Here is a 24,896-nt window from a genome sequence, read left to right on the forward strand (position 1 = left end):
CGCTTGTACCGATACTGCGTGCATTTCTCAACGCATCTAAAATCTATACATATTTTATTCCACCAAATTGTATCTCCTCGAAAAGCAGAACAAATTATGAGTAAGAAAAGACCGTTTACTAATATAACAGCAGGCGAACATTCAATATATAATAATAAAAAATAATATATTTATATCAATATCAATTCGTGTATTACATTACGTTACATTTTATTAAAAATAAATAAAATTGATGTTCAATATGAAGTATTAATTATTGAATAACAGATTTATATGTAATGTAAAGCGGCGGTACACACACGTGGTACACGTTAATTTTGTAACAAAATATTTTTAAGGGACACATGGTAAAAAATAGCTGTATATGTTACAAAGCACCGAAAACATCAAGAAACGATATCAAAATATATAAAATTAAAAGAAACTTGAATATAACTGAATATTTTATTTAGAAAATCAATACAGTTCATGAGTAAAATACGACCGAAGTTTCCGTGGCACGGAACGTGTTAATACACCTCCACATCGTTTGTGAACTCATGACTGGCTTCTTCACGTTACGTCTCATTACAGAGAAAGCAAAATCACTCTTCTCCATTACTAGAAACTATAGTTCACAGTAAGTTAGTGATGCATTAAGATATGTTTGATTTGAATGCTTTCCTTTTAACTCGATAAACATAAGTCTTAAACACAACGGTGGGATACAAAAATCTTATTAACGATTACGTCCAATTCATTTTAAGTTAAACTGACGTATTTCATGAACATTTTTACTTCATTAGATAGTAATATTATATATATAAGTTTTAGTTATATTTTCATAAAATAACAAGAAAGTCTGTAAATATCTATAAGTATACATACAAATAATATCAATACTTAATACCTTTAGTTGATATCTTAATAACCAACAGCTGATTCTTACAGATGCTCGTGCATTGAACTCGATTATAAAAATCATTTTTCGCTATCATCCTTAATTTATGGCTACTTTACTCATGGAAAAAATTGCTTTAAAGATTTGTTACGGTTTCATTCTAAATGCTACACAACTGTTTCATACAAATAACAATTTTATAGAAATTGCTAAATGAAATAATGTACACTTTTATAAGATTATAAATATTTGAACATGACCAAACAATTTTTAAAAGGAACAACAAAAGTATGCTGCATTTATAAATGATATTTAGAGTGCCTATGCGATGAGCCGGATTCATTTCATATGGAAACCATCGGAAGAAGCTATTAACCAAATTTTCTTTTCGATTGAGAAAATAAAATGATTTCGCGATATGTGAAGTATCGTCAGTGACCTCAACGCCAATCGTTGCACGTTACTCTCGTTGCAACGTAGTTATTTTACGTATGCAATTCTATTAAATTGCCTCTTGTTTTGGATATACTCTAAGAATGTAACCGCGGATTACTACTTTTCGCCTTATCATTCCTGTCAAAATAATTTGCGAAAAATAAGTCTGATGGAGTAGCAAAGTAAAAAAGGTGATTTTCAATCTGATCAAATTTGAATTTTTTTCAAGTGAAAGTGTTTAAAGTAAACGTAAAATATCCTAACATAAATTTACTTCTAGAAAAATACGAGAGTACTCCTACAGGCCAAAGTTATTAGCTAACTATAAAAATTAGTAATTAAATAAATTAATAATAAATTACATTGACCGTATACTTATTTGATCGTATTTCGTACATGTGTTTAATTTTATAAATTAAATGAAAATAATTAGAAGAAAACTGTACAATGTGATTAAATCTCTACTGCTTTGTTCTTCCGGAAGATCGGTTTTTGACAACAATTAGTTGAGGGATTGAAATAATCATTCTCATAAAGCGTTATCGGCTTCATTCGAAATTAGCCACGGCTACGCCAACAAGTAGAACGCGGTTTGTTAATAACCATCTTAAAGCGTTCACTAGAGTGTAACAGGTGTAACCGCTTTATTACAACGAGATTTCCCTCCTTTCTTCGCCCCCACTCCGTCGCTAAACTTCTCCGCTGCTCCCACAGCGCAGGAAAATCGATAAACCGACGTAGTGTTCGGCGAATGTGTACAGAAGATTTAATTAATCCGCCGTGGATGCACGACAGTGATCGCAACAAGAATTTTTATATGAATTAAACATAAAAGCTTATTTTTGTCTGATCAGGAAAATACGAAGGGAAAACATTTGTTCTTGAGAAATAACTCTTTTACGTAATTGCAAATTTATTTCAGGCACATTTATTTCTGCGAAACCGAATTGTTTTGGGAATTAATTAAATGATTAATAAAATTTGTATTCAACCTTGTACCTACCCTGTGAATTATTCAGATTTTATGAACAAGTGATCACAAAAATAAGGTTTTTGTGTATTTGTATCAATTAAGAAACATTTGTTCGTAATTTCGTGAAAATATGATTGTGATTAAACGAACAAGGACACATAGTTATTCTCGTCAAATAGTACTTTTAGTAATCGCCAGTTATTCATAGGTATTTAGTTATTGTTGTAAAAACATTTTATGTACTCAATAATATAACACATATACAACTCATCTAATTTACATACCGTGTTCCATGAAACTTGTTCTTTGTTCTCTATTTTTTAAGATGCTGAAAACTGATGCTCATAAGTTCACTTCTAATCATTTTCCCACAACTTTATATACATTACTGAATATACTTCGACCTATTTTATGATATTATATAACCAAAAGAAGAACAAAAATTCTATTTAATTCTACTTTTACTTTTAACATATAATTGTAATTCATTGAAATGTGAAACAAACTGTCAAATACAGATAATAAATAAGTATACCGAGTTTAAATTTATAGAATAAAATATAAATTTTGAATTTTATCTGAACTTGCAAGTTTGATGTAGATAATTTAACTACAAAACATTGCTTGTTACAGTTTAATCGTTGTAGCACAATAATCAGTAGTTATTTAGAACTTAATAAATTCAGAATATGCATCAGTTTTGTGCAATACAGATTTTCACAACAATTATCTCACTTGTGACTTGTTTAATTACTTAGGCAACCATATATTTAACAAGTAAGAATCACTTAATGATTTGTTTGTTCTTCATAATCGTCCAGTCTGTGCGTTTCAGAAACAATGAACTTATATTCGTAGAAAGTTGTTTATACTATTTCAGTAACAATCAAGGCGGGCCATCTTCAGAATAGTTCTCATAAGAAGCTTTCTTTTTACTACAGCAGTTTTGGAAGTATTTATCTCTTAGGATTCACTTTATCTGACAAAGTCAAGAATGAAAATTTGATAACACAATGTCACAATTCTGACAAATGTCTAATTCCAAAAATATAACTCAAAAAGTCTCAACCCACTAAATAAAGACCTAGGATAGACGAAAACTTCCACCGTTGTGCCAATAAATAGAAAAACCTTGTCAACCAATACCTTGCTTTTTAAAGGTACTATCCTGAAATTGTACCACTTTGCTTTCTGCAAATTCAACACAAACAAATTTACGTATACACAGTGTGGTTGCCCTTGATTTAGTAATTTAGTTAAAACAAAAAAGAACTGAATTAACTTACCGGAGGTGAGCGACATAGCCTGTTGCCGTCTAGATCTTGAGTTATCCCGTTTCGCTGCAGATGACTGTGATCCTGAGATTTGTAAACCAGGAGCGCTGACAGCACGCTTAGGTCCACCAATTGTGCCAGCTACGTTACTGTTCCTTGCAAATCCAGGTGGCCGATACCTAGCCGATTTAACGCCAGAATGTTGCGGCAGGAAATAATACACGCTGTGCGCCTTATGCATGGTCGAGGAAGATGTAGTGGAGGTTGTAGTTAAGCCAGCCGGAGCTGTAGAGGCCGGCAGACGGGGTAGAGAATTCGTCGCAGCTGTGATGGCTGATTGCATACCTCGGGGTAACGTTGTTGCCCGGGATTCACCACTGTATTCTAATTCATCTTCAGTGTCTTCATCGCCAGCAGATGTACCTGCGGATATAGAATATTTGTAAATCAACATTGAAGTTTGTGAGAGGTGTAAAAGAAAATTAGTGGAAAAAGTGGACAGAAATAGTGGAAAGTTTGAAAGCCTGAATCCAAACTTACCGAATTTCTCCCCTTTATATTTGTGTAGATGCACTACAAATCCAAACTCTACTCGGTAGAGCTATAACTTACCGGACTCCGCTCTCGTGTTAGCATCGGGTACAGAGGATCTTCTTCTGTTACTCCATATTCTCTCCTCCACTGACCCTCCACATCCACTAGTAACACCAGCAGTCCCACCGCCAATAGATCCACAACTCCTAACTCTGTCCAATTGTTCCCTAGAAAAGCTCTTCGGATTGAACAACAGATCTCCAGCACTACGACGTTTGGCAGCCATGGCTAGAGCGTTAGCGCTAGTGTTACCACCGACACTGACATCCCCAGAACAAGCCAGCAAACTGAGCTTAGTCCTGGAGTCAGCGGCCATTAACGCTGACTCGAAACTACCACGCCAGGAGAACCTTTCGTAATCACTAGCTTCTCTCTCTTCGCCTTCCTGGCCCGTAGACGCTACTGGATGGTTGTTGATCAGTAGTAGAGGATCGTGGGACTTGGATCTCGGAAGTTGCAAATGCGTCGAAGGAGGTGCGTTCGTGGAGTCCGAGGTAGAATCGTCATCTTCGGTGGTGGATGCTGAAGATGGAGTCCGATGATGTTGAGAGTACCTTCTCCAAGTGGTAGAATGATGCTGAACAGCTGGTCCTCCCTCGGAAACCTCGTGCATTAATGCTACCAGTCGGCTGCCTATGTGGTGCATCACTTTAGCGATTAACGGTGGACTGCTGTGGGGCGTTGAATTGGCATCGGAGCTTACACCGTCTCCGGCCATCTTCGTAAAGCTCTGAACCAGTTTTTGGTAAACGAATGCTGTGTCCCGGCCCAGATAGTGAGGCTGCATTGCCATCACAGACGCTTTATCGTCTCTTTCTTTATCCAAAAGGCAGCTGTTTGAAGTGGTGTCGAATTTGCTGATGATCTGTTGGCAACTCTGCGAAATCTGTTCCTGTAATGCAGATCGGCGACCGCCAGCTGCTCCTTCTAGATCTGAACTAGTATAATCGGAGCTGTCATAGGAATCGGACCAAGTATCCTCGGAACTTAGGTACTCGACAATCTCCCGCACCTGGTCATCTCGTATCCCCGGCACCGTTTTCATCAGCCTGGTTAACTCGTTTTCAAAATATACTAACTGTGGCGGCTTAGTTCGAGTCTGCGAAGAACATAATCTGACCTTAGACGAATAGCCGGATAGTCTAGGACTAGGCGCAGGTGAGGCACCACTCGAATTCGCAGCATTCGTATTCTGACCGTTTGAATTAGCGACCATAGTCTTGAAAAACTGTCGCATCTTTGACATCATTAAATTCGTCTCTTCGTCGCTGGACCAATTGTTGAAGCTGTCCTTGCGTGATAAGGAAGCATTAGGTAGATTAGGCAACGTATTGTGACTCAAAAGATGATCCATCTTGCTTCCACCACTCTTCTCCGTTGTAGAGCTCCTCTCCGCAGAGGTTTGATTCTCGTCATTCTCCCTCTTCTCTTTGTTGCAGTCTTTCGTGGACTCTTGATTCGCTTCCACGTTTGCCTGTGTATCGTCAGGTAGCTTTTGATGCTGAAGGAGATCATCGCAACTGCCGACGAAGCCGGAGTCCCTCGACTGTTGTTTAGATCTTTGATTGTAGCTCGACGAATCCCCCGAACTTATCTGAATAGTCCTCGGAGAATCCAACTGTGACGCGCATGCTGCTGAAGCGTTAGCAGCGCTCGTTGGCGAAGATGAAGACGACAACACGGATTCCGGCTGAGGAGTCTTTGCTCGCTCCGAGTCCTCCGAGTGGATTGGTTCAGTATCATTCTCCAGTACCACTTCACCGACAACGATCATCTCCCTACTGGGTTCTGGAGTCTTGTTCCTGTCGTCCGGTACGCGCGGACTTTGCGTGCCTACGTTTCTTGGCTTTTTCTTCTTACGTTTCACCGTGTCGAATTGCCCATCCGTACCGAACGCGGCAGTCTGCCCGTCATCCGCGCCATCGGTCTCTGTCGACGAGCCCTCCGATTGACTCTCCTGCGCGTCCTGACTCAAACTCAGATCCTGAAGAGAGTTCTGCGAGCTTAGATTCTGCGAGCTTTGCGCCAACGCCAGCAGATTATCCAACGAGGAGCTGTGCGACCTTCCTGTGCCTCTAGCACGAACCAACTTCTTTCGTCTCTGCGCCTCCGGACTAGGTCTTCCTTCGGAATCGCTACCGACAGACCCATCCGAGTCGCGTCTATCTTGATCAAAGCCAAGAAACTCCGATAAAAAGTATTTCTCTAGCCTCGAAGAATTCAGAAATCCTTCTCCAGAGCCCGACCTCTCTTGACCTTGTCCAGTGCCGGAGGCATCGTCCTGTCCCAAGGATTCCAAACCTTCGGAATATATAGAGGACGTCTCGGACAAGCTGTCCACCTCGCGCGAGCCCATGCTCGAGTTATTTCCATCTCCACCGAGTCCAAAAAAGAAGTACTTCTCCAGTTCGGAAGCCGATGGTGGTCTCTGCTTCTTCGAAGGACTACCAGTCGCCAGGCTAGGTTCCGTCTCGCTCTCCTCGCAGGATTCTTCAACGATAGTATGCAGAGTGAAGTCGATGGCTTGTCTGTGATATCCCCGAAGCTCTTCCTCCCGGTCTCCAAGATTGTTCGCCTCATCTTCGGAGCTCTCCTCGGTCGCTGTAGTCGCGCCAGGCTCGTCCTCGTCGTGCGACACCTCCTCCACCCATGAATCGTCGTCCGCCAGTCCATCCTCCAAGATAACGATCCCACCACCAGCCGAATTCTCGTCGCTGGACTGCGAGAAGGCACGTGGCCGCGTGCTCTCTCGGTGCTCGTTCGCCGGTCGGTCTCGCGAAACGGTTTCCTCGTTGCTCTCAAGTTTCGTGACGATTTTCCCGGTGTTTTTCACCGACACGTCATCGCTTTCACTGGCACTGCCGACGCTGAGCCCGCTGTCTGCTTCCAACTCCGCGTGACCACCGGTCGTGGCGGTCGCACCAACCAAACGCTTCACCATCAACGGACGCCTGGGTCCTTGACCGTTCTTACGGTGAGGCTGCTCGGCGACGGCCTCCAGCGCCAGCTGGAAGTACCCAGCCAGGCCCTGGCCGGCCGTCCTTACCTCGTCCGGCTGTAACAGGGTCGTCGTATCCGATGTAATCACGCTCACCGGCTGATACGAAGCCTCTTGGGTGATCATCACGAGGCTGCGGTACCGGTTACCACCGTTCGTCCCGACACTGTCACACTGAACCGCGGAGGGAAAGCGTTGCAAGTCTCTGACCACGAGATCCTTCGCCGCGGCGACACCAAGGAACCCATTCTCCTTACGGGCAGACGGGCGTCGCTCAACTGAGCGAAAATGTGCCGGTAGCCCCTCCGCGGTGCCGTTGTTGGTGCTGCCACCACCTTCCCAATCTCCATCGACGTCCCCTACCACCTGTCCAACGGCGGGACTCTCACTTCTCACCGTAAGCGAGCCACCATCTCTTCCGTCACCGCTTTGCCAACCTCCGTCGGCATCTTCTACCACCACCTGGCCGACGACGGAACTCTCACTTCGTGCCGTGTGTGAGCTGCCGTTGGTCCCGTTACCACCTTCCTGGCTACCACTGGCGTCCCCTACTGTATGGCCAACAGCGGAAAGCTCACCTCTCACCTCTCTTACTATGGGATCTCTGATCGCACCGGTGGTGGTTGCGGCGGTAGCAGCAGCAACAGCAACAGAAGAGGATTCAACCTCCTTCCGAGCAGACGGGTGTCGCTCGACTGAACGAAGCACCGTCAATATCCCCTCTCCGGCGCCACTATCAGTACCTCTACCACCTTCGCAATCTCCGCCGTCGTCCCGTACCACCTGCCCACCAGCGGAACGTTTACCTCTCACCGTGAGCAAGCCGCTGTCATGCGCGCCACCCGCTGCGCCCACGCCCTCCCCGCACCTCAGCACAGCCGCGATCCGGTTGTTGGTCATGTCTGCCGTAACGCAACCCGTTGAGGCCAGTTCCACTCGATGATGTGCCTCTGGCGGGTCATTGTCTCTGTCGCCATCTTGAGTCTGGTCCGGTGTAACGGACTCGTCGAACTCTGCACCGATAACGGATGATGAATCAGTTTCGATGCTCGTGATATTCGCGATATCACCGTTGTTCGAATTTTCCGATGAGCGTTTAACGCCCGCTATCTCGTGCTGCGTATTCCAGGTTGCTCGTCTGGATACTGCATAAATAGACTCTGAGTCGATACTTTTAAAAGTTTTCGCGATGTCGACTCTTGGGAACGATCGATCATCATTACCTTTGGTCAAATTCGACAAAAATTCGCTATTAACCGCTGAGACTGAGAGATCATCGTCGTCGCGAGACGAGTCAACGCTTACTGGCGTCACTTCGTATTCGTGCAGCTCATCGCTGCTCACCTCGCTGCCGGTCACATTCGTGTCGTTGCTCGAGAAGCTCTCAGAACCAGAATTCGTGGTTACCGTGATATCGAAGTTGCCATCAGTTAATGTGTTGCACTCCACGTTACCGACAGCCTCGTCGATAATCGTCATCGATAAAGGTATGGAGTGATCGATATCAGTTTGAGAATTATCGTCCAATTCGTTAGGATCCATGAAATTCTCCGGTGTTCGCACGGGGCACTGGGCCAATTCAAAATGATTTTCGGACAAAGGAATTTCTAAAGAGTCAGGAATAATATTCGAGTCCCAAGTATTCGATATTGAAGTTTTTGCCTGGTTCACAGAACTCGAGAACTCACTGATTCTTGAATTTTCGACACTATCTTGAGTCATCGCGTTTTTACTAATATTTGTCGACTCGATGCTGTCCGGATCTAACGTTTTCACCGATTTCAACTCGATCTGACTCTCTAAACAGTCAGTGTCACTCGCGATGTACATCTCTTCGGGCAATGCGCGTTGTTGCAACAGCACGGCAGTTTTATTGTTGTACCTCCCTTTTGAGCGAGATTTTTGTTCTTCGGGTACAGTCTCTTTTTCGGTCTGCGGAATTACATTTTTCGAATCTGACCTGTCTTCCGAACTTTCTTCGGTGCTACTTTCGATCTTCCTCTCCTTAGAATCTTCGAAGTTCGAGTCCTCGCTAAAGAACCTGACGTACTGCAAAACGACCGGCTCCTCTTCCGGTAGCGCTGTTACCCTTTTCAACCTGACGCCGTCTTCAGCAGACTCGGAGTCCTCGTTCTCGTCCTCGTCGCCGTTATCTTCGATATCGTTATCGCTGGTTAAGGAGTCGTCGTTTACTACGAAGACTCTGGAGAATCTATGCGACGACGAGTCGTCCTCCAAGTCGCTGCTGTCCGCGGAGGATCTTCCTGAAGAGCTGCCGGAATCCTCACGCTGGAACATTCTTTGTTCCCTCCTACCTTCCAAGGACACGTTTCCTGGATCCTGACGAGAGTCCCTCTCGCACTCTTTCGTTTCGATTGTCTGTTCATCGTCTTGTTGGCTTTTCTCGGCACTCGGCTCGTTCCGCTTCACTCGAATCTTCGCAGAGATTTGTTCGGTGCCCTTAGGTTCGTTCTCACCGTTCTGCGAGGATAATGCATCTGCAGGCTTGTTCCTGATGCCGACATCATCTTTCTCATCTTGGTCGAGCTGTAGATTGCACAGACGTTGTTGAAGAGACTCGGCGGTTGCAGGAATAGACGATGACCCGTACAAACGCGGCGCGAGCAATTGGTCTGGTCTGAATGTGCAGGTTGCTGGGTCGAATGTACCCGTCAGTCTTGGGTCGAGTCTGGCGCCGTGAAGGGGCTGATTAAAACGAGGATGCCAGGCAAACCAGGGCGCGGCTGGATCCCCCCTCAACCTCAGGGTTCCTGGTTCGGCGTCGCTGCCGCGACTTATCATGGAGGACGCGGCGACCGCGAAGTCTCCGGTCCACAGGGCAGCCGGGATCGGGACCGGATACGGAACCGGAACGGGTATCGGAACTGGCACCGGAAGCACGTTCGCACCTCTCGAACCTCCGCAAGCCTATTTAGGAACAAACAAGTGTTGGAACCACGTGTATTAGGTATCTCAGAAAATTAGCTACCTTTTATCTATTTTTAAGCATTGTGTAACTCAATTGTTTCTATCATCAACGAAATTGTAATGTCGTTGTATCACCTTTTACTGGAGACAAGCAAATGAACGAATGACAAGCGAAAATCTCGGAAACTCTTTCAAAGAAAAAAGTGTCAGTACCGTATATGTGGAGAGCTTTCATAACATCATCAATATTATAAACATCGTGGACAGTTACATGAATTAAAGAATGGACACAATTTTATTTTTCAAGAGCAACGAGATTATTACGCCATCGAAATGTCCATAGAGCCACCAGATTTTCGTGAAATCTTATGATATTAATTTATGTTATTAACGAATTAATTAAATAATCATACGTGCTTGCAGCAATAATAAAAGTAATATTTCTTTCAAAATTTTCACATACGTACACCCTCTTGTTAGATAAATAAAATTCGACTTAATATTGGTCTCTTTCATTCGAATGATTATGGTATTTTTCATTTCTTTGATTTACATTAAGAAAACAACTCGGAATTGACCATATCAAGCTTTTAATCTTTCTTATTTTATAGACACATTTCCTTCTTATTATTTCCCACGAGGCTTAAATATGAAGAACAAAGTTATCCACGAAGAAACATAAATAGGCACTTCTTTTTAATCAAACTGCATTGTAATATTATCATGTTGATGTAATTCTGTAAACAGAATTAAAAATGGTTTCAACGGTTCTGCACGTTGTTTAAAGTTTACTCATTGCCACTTCTTTGTCTTCTCAGAATTGTACCTCGAATATTTGTAATTATGTGGCCCGTTTAAAGTAAATTTCTCATTCCCACTGATTAGTACACCTGTTGTGTGCCTATGAAAAATCAAGAAAGACTTGTTTGTGTTCTGGTTTGAGTACCGGGTTTTGCGGCATTTTGGTGCGGTAATGTCAACGGCTAGCGTTAAAAAAACAGCGTACAACTGCGAAATGAAAGTCGACCAAAAATGTATCACGAGACAAAATCTATGAAAATACGTCATACGGAGCGGTGAGAAAATGTTTAATTTACGTGGGCCTAATGGCCTTCATCATCGTCAGCATGATTTAAGGAAAGACGACAGATCATGTTAAAGAGAGCTCACGGCAGCTCCTCTATGATGATGTGGGCGGCACTTAAAAAAATGTTAAAAGTGAAATTGTGTTTATGAAAGGCAAATGAAATTCTACTAAGTATCAGGAAATGGTACATGACATGAAATAGAAGATGGAAAGGTAATATTCTAACAGGACAATGCTTCTATCCACAGGGTTACAACAGAAAAGTGGTTTCAAGAGTTCGGGATAGAATTATTGCCATGAACAGCATTAAGCTCGAATCTAAATCCGATTGAGAACTTGCGGGGCCTCGTGGTAAGAAAAGTTTACGATTGGAAGAGCCTTTCATAGAAAATAACTAACTCAAGGAAAAGCACTGAATACTAAATGAAAAAGTAACAGAATTAATGCTGAACTTATATTTCTTCACACCGAAAAACAACACAAAACAAAATTATAAAAAATAATTAAATTAAATGCTTAAATTCACAATTATTGTAATAAATCTGAAAATGAGGTAAACCTGATAATTATGCACTCATAGTACTATATTTTATACAAGCAGATTAAATTTTTAATTTTTCTTTTCCAAATATTTGATTATTTAATATAAAAATATTTTTAACTCGAAATACTGATTACTCACTTGTTTATAAATTATATTGATGAACCTTCAAGAATAGTAAACATAAACTTTCTGAAAAATTGAATGGAAAAATTTGTGATTTTCTTGTAATATATGTTAATATTGAAACTACTGTACTTATTCTGCTTTTATCAAGCATATTCGTCATCACTTAAAAGTAAATAGATGCGTACTTTCAAAAATCGATGAAATATTTGAAGGTTTAATACAGAGCTTAACACCTTCCGTGCCACGGAAATTTCGGTTATATTTTACTTATGAACTGTATTGATCTTTTAAATAAAATATTCAGTTATATTCAAGTTTTTGGTAATTTTTATATATTTTGACATAGTCCCTTTACGTTCTCGCTGCTTTATAATGCATACCAGCATCTCCGTGACCATGTATCCCTTAAAAATATTTTCTTTCCATATATGGTACACGTGGCACTGAACGTGTTAATACAGTTAGAAAATAATAATACATGTTAGCTAGATACAAAAACTAAACATGTACAATATGTAAATAATCTAAAGGGAACCATGTTTCGGAAATAAATACTTTCCTTGTAAATCGTTGTTGAAGTTTCCATGCAAGAGTGAAGGATCGCGATATCCAGTATCCTTTTCTGTCATACGAATATCGGTTAGTTGGGGTAGCGAGTGCAACGACTGTGTTTTATTACGGTACGAACTAACAAACTGTGATGCAATTTGACAGAGAACGAAGTCCTATGGCGTCGAGTCCGGTAACCCATCGTATATTAGAAGGACACTGAATATCGCAATCCTCCACTCTCTCATGAGGACTTTAACAGTACATAATTAACGAACAAACGAATGATTTTCGACCCATTTTTCTTTTTAGACTATTTACCTCCACAATGTGTAAGTACAATACGATTTAGCAATAAAGAGTTTTAACTCATTTTCTCAAGGTCAGATAAATTTTGTGCCCACTTGCTTACACCCTTTTCCATCAAATCAAAGGTACAGTCGCGCTGTGGCGTTCGTGATGTTTTCATTTGGGACACTCGAATTTTTTCACGATAAATTATTTATTTTTTTAAATACACATGTAATTCCCCTTCGTTTTTCTTTAGTTTTTCGTCATAATATGTTATTTGCCCTGCATTTGAAGAGTTCGATCCACTCCGTTGTTTGATTTTATTGCGCGTATAATACAAGATTTTTAAAACTAAATTTTACAGTTAACAGGTTAACGTGTTAATGGAAGAATACGATCTTGAATGCATTCAACTGAATTTGTTCTTATTGGTGTCATAGGAACCTATTCAAAAACCATATGTTTTCACCTCCTTACGATTTCATTAAAACTTCGCATATTCATAGACCTATATATGGGTCAACTGTCCCTAGTGTAATTTCTAGCCCTACGATAGTGGAGGGGAAGCGTAAAGTACGCATTTGGCAAAATGTTTCGGAGGTTATAACCATTGACTGGAAATAGGTATGGGTTTGATTCTAAAACTAATTTTTGGGCATTTCTTTGGTTTCTGTGCTTATGAAAAATTCAACAAAATTGCAATACCGCATATACGTTTTGAAAAACTATTCGTTTCACAGCTATAACACAAAATTCAATTCAATGTTGAATCTGCGATGCAGAAATAGACGTTTCAGTTGAACTTTACCATGAGACACGATTTTGTTAAAACTCTAAAAATTTTAAAGTTGTCCGTCGAATGCTTCATTGCGAAATCTACATTTTTCCATTTTTTGGAGGATTTTTCCATTTTCACGCTAAGGATTAGTCATGTACTGCTATGCTAATAATGTTTCCGAATTTTTCCACAGTTTCCATGGAACATTAAACAAGGAAAATAAGACGAAAATTGATAATTCGAATGTACCCTGTAACTATCTTTCTGGTTGATGAAGGGGGCTGAAAATTGATGTACAACGTTTTCTATGAGTAATCTGCCGAAGGAAATATTTTTGAGAAAAATCGGTCTAAGAGCACTTTTAACCTTTCGCACTCGACAATATTTTTCATTACAAGCATTCATTGTTTTCTGGCGAAATATTAACAATATTATTTGCAACTTACATAAAGAAACATCTTGCATAAATTATGAGGCAGAGTTGTTTTATTTCTATGTTTTATTTGTTAATACCTGATTCAACATTTTATATTAAATTTTTCTGTTCACAATTTTGTTACGTTCAATCAAAGAGTTAACCCCCTTACCCTGCTGTACTCTTTATCATGTCTGCCCAGTATGCGATATCGATGCTTGTGTATGGATAAAATGCCAAAAGCAGCTAGTTCTAAAGAAATGCAAAACATTCGAAAATTGCCAGGAGAGAATTACCAATGTACACTGTGATGGAAAGAATGAACAATAAATATTTACGAATGTTTTGTAATCGCAGTACGTATGTATATTGACTAACCGTTATACTAAATGTTTACAAGTAATTGATGACTTTGTAGGAAAATGATAAATGAAAGTATATGTTAATAGTAAAATAAATTTTCTATGCATTTAGTTTTCTGGAGCTGGAGAGAGTAACTTACTTATTAACCGACCCATGTACATTACCTAAGAAACAATTACTTAGCCGATGCTTTTTAAGGTGAAAAACGATTAACACGGAGTGATCAAGGTTCGCTAAATTTTTCATTTATGTTACGTGCAAGTTTTTTTTTTAACAAGTATATTACCATACCACACTTTACTCGTGCTTTTGTTTCGAAGTTGGTCATTTATGTGGAACATTATCATCATTATTATTATTATTTTCCTAAACATGCATATCCTTTTCATCAAAACCTACAATAACAGAAAGATATAATATTATATTGAATTATCTGGAAATAAACTGCAGTTTTTGGGCCCAAAAAAATTTTTCTGGTGTAATTTGCTATCAATTAATTTACTTAATCCAAATAAAATCCATTATATGGAGTAACAGATAACGATGTGTATCTATTATTAATTCATGCTATTATGAAAATCAGGTGTTGTAGAGTTGATCAATTTTTCGAATACATTTTTAATTTTGCCTAATTAATAACCTTCCAAATATCTAAACAAGTGATAATCCGTTGGTAACCGATCAGATGTTTAAGCCGAGTGAGGCAATGTTTCATAATTCAATTCGTGGAGCGTCCGAAGGGTTAAATGCGAAACGTGTCGTGTAAGAGAATAGGCCCTTCTCGATTCACCGAACTGTGTTATTTAATACGCAATTTAATACACAAGCTTATGGCAATACTTAGCTGCCATAATTGTTTCGCCTCCAGTTAAGAATCTGTAGTTATATAAGACCCTCTGCCTCGGTAAATAGTTATGATCCACTTTTATATCGGGACAAAAGCATGAAAATGTTTCGTAGCGATAACTTTTTTGTTACTTGCTCAATTCATGGAGAAACCATGTGACAAACCTTCTTTGTTTTTCCAACTTCTTTTAACACTAAAACTACTAGATAAGTCAAATTGATCTGCTTCCGAATTTTTATTTTGCAAGTATTTTAATTATGAAGTCACCTTTTTTGGAAGATTTTAAATTACATTTGTGTATTTGTATAGATATAGCACTGGTAGTCCTTGGGAATTTCAAGATACGTATTGTTCTGATTTTTACATATAAAAATGGAAATATGTCACTCTAATTGCTCGGTTGTTTTAGTGTTAAATCTGCAGACACGATTGTCTTACTTAGATCTCATTTCTGGCTTAGTTATCGGACTGTTGCACATAGATTTCCATCGACAATCTTTTTTTAACGCTTGATTATCAATTATGAAATCGGAGGTCTTTCTCAATGTTTCTTTTGGTCAAGACTGTTGTTGCCACTATGAAATCTTTTAAATCAAAATTTCACTGTTCTTTCGGATGTCGTATTTTCACCAAATGCATAAATTAACGCTTCGTGCAGTTTCTACCGTACTGCGACCCATTTTACACTTATGTAAGAGGACTGCGAATTCGCTTCCTCCTCATAGTTACGTTCATACACAAAATTGTAACGAATGAATGTTAAAAACAATGCCATAAGAAAACCATAGAAATACCTAGTGATAAACATACAATGAGATTTATTCCTCAAAATGATATTATATCACACAACAAAACAGATATGAGTACAAAGTTTATCAGGTGCAAAGTTAAACTGCTAAAACCTCAACTCATTTCCAAACGTCTCAATAGAAGCGACCCTATAACCTAGACGTTTTCCTACGAAGGTTCACCCTTTGCGGACGAAGATCCTTGAAAATATACGAAACCTTCAGTAGATTAAGCTAAATAATACACCAATTGCTTAATTAACAGGGAAAGGAGGAAACTACATGCTGATCTCTTGTTTGACTAATTCAATCATTTGTTCGCGACTTGGTTTTCCAAATACAACAGTTTCATCTCGCTAGAATGCCGACACTCGTCCGCAAAGAGTTAAAACTATTTTTCGTAAAAGAGGCTAATCATTAGTTGCAATTGTACCCGGACTCGTAAATCCGGGCCAGATCATCTGGCATGACGGAGTTAAGTTCCGTTAAATTCGATTCACAGAAGGGAACGAAGGGAGTTGGTTCGATTCGCAAGTTCCCTCTGCAAAAGGAGCATCCCCGAAGCAGTGAGGTGATAAGGTGGCAACGTTAACGTACCTGACAAGAAGCGGTGGATCCTCGTCCGGGGCAACAGCTCCAGTCCCCTCCGGCGTTGGCGGTGTCCGTGGCGACGTTGCTCGTTCCAACGGTGACTGGCAACACGCCAGTCGGCACCGGCAGTGTTCCACTCTCGAAGTAGTCCCAGTCACAGTCTTCGAGGGATTGCGTGGGCCCAGCGCCGCGCGGCAACCCGTTCAGGAAAGAGGAGCTCGAGCAGCTGCTGTCCGCGTCGTCCTCCTCGCGACCGGAAGACGAGTCCGAACTGATGAAGACTAGCCGCCTGTAATCGATGGCAGGCTGATCCTGACCCTGACCGTTCCCGGTCGGACTCCGCTGTCTGCCACCACGGCCAATCACGTGCAACGCCTGCAGACCCTGAAGCTCCTCCGCGCAACAGCTTCTCGCGTGTGATCGTCCTCTTCGTCGCGAACCTGTTGAATGCAAACGGTTTCGTGTGTGGATCAGCCTGCTCTTTTTTCTTTCCTTCGTTCCGCAGTGCTCGATACGTTCGATAAGATCGGAGGAAAAGAACGGGCAGCGACAACCGGCGCGGTTGTCGACTTATCGCTGGATTATCGATACCGATGCAGATGTTATCACCGCGGATAGAGATAGCGGGCTAGGAGATCGCGATCCTGTGGTCGATTGGAACACGATAGTGGCGCAGTGGGACAGAGTTCGCTGTTACTCGAATAAAATATCGAGTAAACTTTTCCTAATACTGTGTACAGGTAACCCCCCCATAATACGGCACTTTTGTAACACGGTTTCGTTCTGACACGGTTCGAGAATTAGAGAAATCTCTGTACAACGCTTCAGGTTTTTAAGAGTAAAATTCAAATTTGGACAAGTCCCCGTACAACACGGAACGAAATAAGGGCTTTTAAAGGCACAAGATGTCTCGTTGGAAATTTTTCAGTATCAGATTTACCTGCAAAATTTTGAAATTTATTAGAATTTAAAATTCTATTTTGTTCGTGGAGCATTAAGTATATCTCAAAACTTTGTGTTTTTCTTTTTACTATATATATGAATTAGGTCTATTTACGGTCAAGATTACGGTGGAGAAGTTTCAAAAAACCGAGTTTTCTTATTCTTATCATATTTCACTTGAGTAGTGTTTGAAGAATGCGTACTTAAAAGGAAATTAAACAAATCTGACAATTAGTGGAATTATAGGTATTCTACTGATTGTCAACGCGAGTTAATCTTATCACAACGTTAAACTTTCAACTCGTTTTTCTCAGACTGCAGAATGCAGTTTTTCGAATTAGTGGAATAAATATCTCAACAATTAATTGAGTCATTTAAATATTCTTTTTTTAATTAAAGAATATTCTTCTCTGCAAGTACTGATCTTCTAATATCTTCAGATTTACCATATTTATCAATTGTTAAACGAGGTGAAATAACGAATCAATGGCGAAAAATATAATTTTTATCTTTGAAACGTCAGAAGAAGTTGAACAAAACTGTTTTTCTTGCTCTTTTAGGTCCAGTACTTCGGGCATTTTATGTACTTTAAGAATATTTTTATTCTTTATCTGAGATATATCGTTGACGATCTAAAAAATCAGTTGAATTTTCTGCGGACCGTTACGAAAAGCAGCAGAAAGAGAAACAATGTGTATAACCGAGTATTTACGAGGTAAGAGAATGGGTGGCCCATCGCCTATGCTGTTTCCCGGTACGTATATTTACCTTTCTCATTTTAACGACAGAACGCGCTAACAAGCACTCTCATGCCCACCAATATCCACTGTACGATGTGCAATGAATTAATGATTAACCGTTAATCCGCTCGACTCTGACGATTTATGTGTACATCGTACAGTATTCAATTGGTCAAACTGACAAAGCGATTAATTATTCGCTATTTGTACTCCTGTTACTATAAAATGGTATTATTTTATAACGCAACATTAATGTTTTACAATTATCACTTTTACTTTTCATTGCAATTAACCTCCATATCAAAATTGATACTTTATAACAGTTTCAAAGAAATATTGCTAGATTTAAACTATTTATTGATTAATTATTTATATTAGCGATTCCATACTGATTTGAACGACCTTGAAGTACGTTACTGGAGGTTCGATTCTGTACAATCAAGGATCATAGTGTATACGTTACCGCTGCTCGACTATAACTTCTGAAATATTGGCAAAAGATTTTGATAGTTATTTAGAAGCTTTTTAGAATATTTTTGAAATCTTTCCTTTTTAACACTAAAACCAACAGAGGGAACAAACGACCCATGCCTGATGTCTTCTTTTTCCAATTATTAGAAAGGTAACAAATGTTTCTCTGAGAAATTATTAAAGAAATTCATTTAGCACTACGCAAATTGAATTGCAAATCAATTAAAGTCTGAACAGATGCACTCTTGGAGTTTCTATAGGGAAATTTTAAAAAGTCCATTGAACTGCTCGGTAGTTTTAGTGTTGAACTGTCTTGTAAGGCTCGGAAGAGAGATGATCATCTGTTAGTGTCGGATTTGGTGAACATGGTGGGTATGGAATAAATTCCCATTTTCCCAGTTTCGATATTTTTTTGCGTTGTCATAAGCATGCGTCATCTTGCGCCATCGTGAACATGCAGAACGCTTTCTCGATTTACAAGTAATGACCTCATAATGTGCAGTTCCTGTTCGATTTTTTCCACTTGTTGGCAGTGTAAAGCAGAGGCGATGGTAACACTCTGTTTGGGTAACTTGTAATAAATTATTCCAGGTATCTCCCACCGTACGAGTAACATTACTTTTATCATTTTTAAGCCTTTCTTACTTGTTCCTTAATCCGGTAAGTGTGAAATTCAGTTTGAAAAATCTCTTATTGTGCGCACAATGAAATCAAGCAATGTCATCAACTCGTCAAATACAGACCGAATGCACTTATAATATATTCTATCTGAAAGCTAAAACGAAACGAACAAGAATTACATGTTTGCCTAAAAAAATAAATAGTCTGTCGTTGAAAAAATTAGCACCATTTAGAGTTTTAAGATGACGCGATACTCGTCGAACGCAGTTGACTGGTTAAGAACGTTGCCCGGGTTGTGACCAATGCCGCTTTCTCGTCAAATTATTGTATACTACCCATTTTTCATCTGTAGTAACCAAGCGATGCAAAAAATCTTGAGTTTGTCTAGCGCGAAGTAAAACTCAGATCGAAACAAAGTCCAGTCTGTTTTTTGGCGAGATTTCGTGAGGTGCCAGGACGTTACTCTTTGAATTGTATCCGTTTTTATGGAGATGTCTTAAAACACTTGAATGGTGAATTCCAAGATGAAATTCCATGAATAGTTAGTTTTGAATTTTCATCGACTACTTTAGTCACTTTTGTTGTACGTCCATTTCGTGCACCGCCTTCAAGATTGTAATTTTCGCCACGGAACTTCATAAATCGTCGACGACAGGTACGAATGTTTACAGCACCAAGTGCAGAATAAATGTTTTTTCTTGCGTCTGATGCACTGTGACCGAGATAAAACTTGTACAGCATACAATATCCTAGATGCATCAGATTATTATTTATTTTAAATGCTTGCTAAGTACATCTCGATTGTATATCATTTTGAGCATCTCTCTATAAAGATATAAACGCCGCTCGAACTTAGTTTCATAGAAACAAACAAAAATATATTCAATACAACATATCGTGCGTTGTGCGCCGAATTGGGGTTAAATTTCGAAAGATGACTTATCCGGCCACACAGTGTCACGACTAAAGAGAAATTATACAGACAAAACTCATGTCTTAATTTTTGAAAAATAAACACATACCGGCTGAAATAATGTCTAGGCAATAGAACTACCGATATTATGGTGTTAAAATATTGAAGCGTAACAGAATTTTATGTAAAAAATGTACACAAAATACTGAATTTTTGAAAACACAGGGGTTTCTCGAAGTACTTAAGACTCCGGCTACAAAATCCTTCAGGATGAAGACCGCGTTGAACGCACATAGAAAAGTACGTTTAATTGTTTGCATTAATTCTGTCGATTATTCTTACTGTTTCGGTTATGTTCCTCATATACGTGATACTTAAAGGGTACGATAAACGTCGATAAATGTAAACATTTTTGTTGCTCTTGTTACAATAGACCTTAAGTTTCTTTTCATATAAATTTTAAGTGTGTGTCTGTCACACTGTCCTGTCCCGTTCAACTCGCACATACTTTTAACCCCTTGCGGGCGGAGATTCTTTGAAATGTACGAAACCTTCAGCAGATAAAGTTAAATTCTATATCGATTGCTTAACACGTTCCGTGCCACGTGTACCACATGTGATACACGCCAATGTTTGTAAGAAAATATTTTTAATGGATATATGGTCACGGTCGGCGGTATACGTTACAAAGCAGTGAAAACATAAAGAAACAATATCAAAATACATAAAAATGACGAGAAACTTGAATATAACTTATTATTTTATTGAAAAACTCAATACAGTTCACAAGCAAAATATAACCGAAGTTTCCGTGGCACGGAACGTGTTAAATAATACAATAGAAAGAAAAGAAATTATACACTGATCTATTGCTGTTTAGTAATTGAATCATTTGTTTACGACTTACTCTTCCAAATATGGAAATTTCGTCCGCAAAGGGTTAAAAGTCATCCCTAATCATTCTTTCCTTCTCTTCACAATTTTGGGTCGCCTATAAGATGTTATGAATAATAGAACTCAAATATTATTTTATTGATTGTTGTGTGAATAATTTCAGCTAGTGAATTATTAAAGGTTCAAAAGACAGTCAAGAGTAAGTTGGAAGGTTGCACACGTGTCGATCAATGACACACATAGGGGTTCTCGGAGGAAGAGAAAGGGCTGCAATAATCGATAAAAGGAAGGTCACGTTTCATGTTTTCCCAAGAAAATAGTTTTATTTGCTACTTTTCTGACGAAAACCGAATGCGATAGAATACCATACAAGTTTGCGAAATATACGGTGCGAATTTTAACCCTTTGCACTCAAAAGTTTCTCAATGGAAATATTCAACATTTTCTAACGAGATATAGTTTGAAACTAATTTATCGATAATTCATAGATAAATTAAGCAACAGAGATGTTTTATTTAAATATTTCACGTAGCAATGCAAACATTAATTTGAAATATTAAATATTCAACTTCATAGTTTCGTTGTATCGAATCACGTGGTGACTGAGAGTCACCTCTCGAGTGCAAAGGGTTAAGTATATGTAGAATTGAAAATTTTGATAATTAAGAAATGTGTACATGAAAATTTTTACTTGTACGTATGTATGCATGCACATACAAGTCAATAAATGAGCCGTTTCCTTTTAAACTGGTATAAGTCGAATCTTGAGAAAGACTGAGTTAACGATAGTTTTAGTTAGGCATAAATATCTGCTTTTTATATTTATAATAACATACTCAATGACGTACAATATTCTCATAAATCAATGAAAAGAAATTTAAATATAAAATGTTGTTACAAAGGTGTACTACAGCCATTCGTAATAATGAATATTTTCTAATCGGTGTAATTATACTGATTATTAATTATTACAAACAAACAAAAATATGAATGAAAATATTACACATTGGTGAAAGATATGCTGAATGAGGTTTAAAAGGTTCTACGAAATTCTGTTTACGTAACAAAGGATCAAATAAGTCAAAAGTGTTGGTTGTCACGTTAATTGTAAGTAATTAAACATCACTTATTAATATTATTTCTACATATTACCTATACTTCTGAAATAAATATTCTATTGTACATTACGCTTCACGTGCCTCGATTCGAATATATAACTTTCACGATTAGTAAGGGAACTTAATCTCTCTAAGATAAAACTGAATCACTTTTCCAAATTTCCTTCTACTATTTTTTGTTGATTATTCAATTAGCGAGCGGCGATGAGCACGGATCACGCAGTAGAAGCAACAGGAAGAGTTGAACGCGTGTTGTGCCTGGTTTTCACACGCCGCTGAATTACCTGGTCAATGGCACGGGCCATCGTTTGGCCAGGTGTACGACTCACGGCCAGTCACGAGCAATCACGAGCAGTTACGAGCAGTCACGAGCAGTCACGAGCAATCACGAGCAGTCACGGGATCTCGAAACCGTGGGCTCGTGTTCTGTGAATGGTGTTCGCGTTCGGACACCGGATCCGAGTTTACAACGTCCAGGGAAGTGGAGAAGTCAAGTCAAGTGAGAAGGAGAGAGATAAAACAGATGGCAAAAAAGAAGTGATGAGAACGGATGAGAACGGATGAGGAGGAAGAGAGGAAGAAGAATGAGACAAAAGGAAAGGGAGAGGAAACAAAGAAAGAAAGATGGACGAGATCGTTTATTTGTGGAAGTGTGCGATAACCCCTTAACACGTTGAATGCCATGGGGGTCACCGGTGACCCCCGACCAAATCGAATTACTAGAGTTCATTCAATTAAACGATGATTATTTGAAAACATTTCTATATTATAAATAATGCCACCTAATGCGGTGCCATTCAGCTATGTTAATGTGCAATGATAATAATGCAATTCAAACAAATGATTTAACCGCTTGAGTGCTGAGGAGCGCTATAGCGCTCTTCTTGTGTGATGCCAAAATTGCGGAGAGCGCGGAAGCGCTTCTGTTTATCAGTATCAATTATAATTTTCTTGCTATGTTTTGTAAGAAACAAAACAAAGTAACATTATTTGAATAAATGTCATTTTTTGATACTTTTTTGTAATAACACAATATCTGTGATCTCATTAGATAAGTACTCTTATTAATTTCTTTGCATACACACCCAATCACTTCCGCATTTTTGGTAAATATCCACAAAAGTTGTTTAGCATCCGGACGGTTAATATTATATTTCTTTCATTTTGTGCATTTTGCTCTATGAAATCGTGCGGCTTTCAACGTGTTAAACGGAGACTGCGAGAAAGTGTGCATTACCGGAGTCGTCGAATACTTTAAGGTTGAGTAACCTACTACGCGTGCGACACTTCTCACCGGCGGAGATGTAAATGACCGTTTAAGGTGTTCGCGAGCAGTCGAGCTAAATTTAGCGTCATACTTGTAATTCATGAGGAAATACTATCTGGAGTAACAATACTTATTTTCAAACTACAGAGAAACTTTGAATGGCACGATACTTGAATTACACGAAGTTTCGAATACCACGATCAAAAATTGCAACGATCGTATTGTTATTTGCGTGATGTGGCACTTTAACACGTTCTGTGCCATGGTGACCCCCAACCAAATCGAATTACTGCAGTTCACTCAATTAAACGACGATTATTTAGAAATATTTCTATATTGTAAATAATGCTACCTAATGTGGGGATGTTCAGTCAGAAGAATGTGAAATAATAATAACGCAATTCAATCAAATGATTTAGTATTATATTTTTTCCATTTTGTGTATTTTGCTCTATGAAACAGTGCGGCGTTCAACGGGTTAATTGCATGGACTTTTTTTATGCTTGGATTTGGAGCACACAGGGACACGGTTTTAAATGTCGCCGAACGAAATCATTACAATTTGTGTAATTTCTGATTTCTGTCTCGTATGATAACACGGTTTTGAATAACACGTAGCCAGTTAACCGTATTAGCTAAGGGTTGACTGTATAATATGAAACGAATTCGGTTTATACGCACACCAGCAAATATAGGTACATTTACGAAAAATACACTACAGGGAAATATAAATGAGTTTACGTCGTAACAATTTTAATGCGTGTCTTATAGAAATGTAACTTAAGTCACCTTTAACACTTTGCACTCGAGAGGTGACTCTCACTCACCACTTGATTTCACGTAGTAAAACTATAAAATTTGATATTCAATATTGATTTGTATATAATGCATCGGTGTGTAAAATATTGGGATAAATAAGCTTTGTTTCCCAATTCACTTGCGATTTTTCTTTGAGATAATTTAAAAAAATATCGTCTGTGTCTAGTTAGAAAATGTTAAATATTTCGAACGAAATACTTCCGAGGGCAAAGGGTTAATTCATTGAACTGTTAAAGTATTACTATTTTCTGGTATTGCCACGCCATTTTCCATAATAATTCCTGTATAATATTTTTGTATAAATTATATTAAACGAACACGTTCAGTTTTAGACTGTAATAATATTTTCTATTACCTCTTCAAGTTTTTCATCGATTTTTGGAAGTGTGCATCTATAGGCTTATTCACTTTCAAGTGACGACGAGTATATTTGACAAAAACAAAGTGAACTGGTTGTCAAATTACAATACATTATAACAAAATGACAAAACTTATAGCAGCTTAAGGAGGTCAAAAGTGCCCTTAGATCGATTTTTCTCGCGAAAGTTTCCTTCGATAGCTTATCCATAAAAAATATTGTATGCTAATTTTCAGCCCTCTACCTCAACCAGGAGGGTAATTACAGAATAAATTCGAATTATCAGTTTCTG

General features: G+C 39.0%; 1 protein-coding gene and 1 long non-coding RNA gene across 4 annotated transcripts in view; one reads left to right on the top strand and one right to left on the bottom strand.

Annotated features, from left to right (window-relative positions):
- The window catches only part of LOC116427482 (uncharacterized), a 101,832-nt gene that overhangs the window by 21,269 nt on the left and 55,667 nt on the right, over nt 1-24,896 (bottom strand). For all 3 annotated transcript variants that reach the window (XR_012999177.1, XM_076370028.1, XM_076370027.1), the window contains exons 9-11: nt 16,468-16,901; nt 4,175-10,082; nt 3,575-3,985 (exon numbers count right to left, since the gene is read on the bottom strand). Coding sequence is in view for 2 of the 3 variants with exons in the window: in XM_076370028.1 (XP_076226143.1) it covers nt 3,575-3,985; nt 4,175-10,082; nt 16,468-16,901 (6,753 nt within the window). In the remaining variant the exon portion in view is untranslated. The remainder of the gene's footprint in view (nt 1-3,574; nt 3,986-4,174; nt 10,083-16,467; nt 16,902-24,896) is intronic.
- LOC116427485 (uncharacterized) lies at nt 16,838-24,499 on the top strand. The gene is made up of 4 exons (XR_004235086.2): nt 16,838-17,201; nt 17,964-18,157; nt 21,206-22,149; nt 22,356-24,499. It is a non-coding gene; the product is annotated as an uncharacterized LOC116427485 (long non-coding RNA).

This window comes from Nomia melanderi, chromosome 8, assembly GCF_051020985.1.
Source record: "Nomia melanderi isolate GNS246 chromosome 8, iyNomMela1, whole genome shotgun sequence".
Taxonomy (NCBI): Eukaryota; Metazoa; Arthropoda; class Insecta; order Hymenoptera; family Halictidae; genus Nomia; species Nomia melanderi.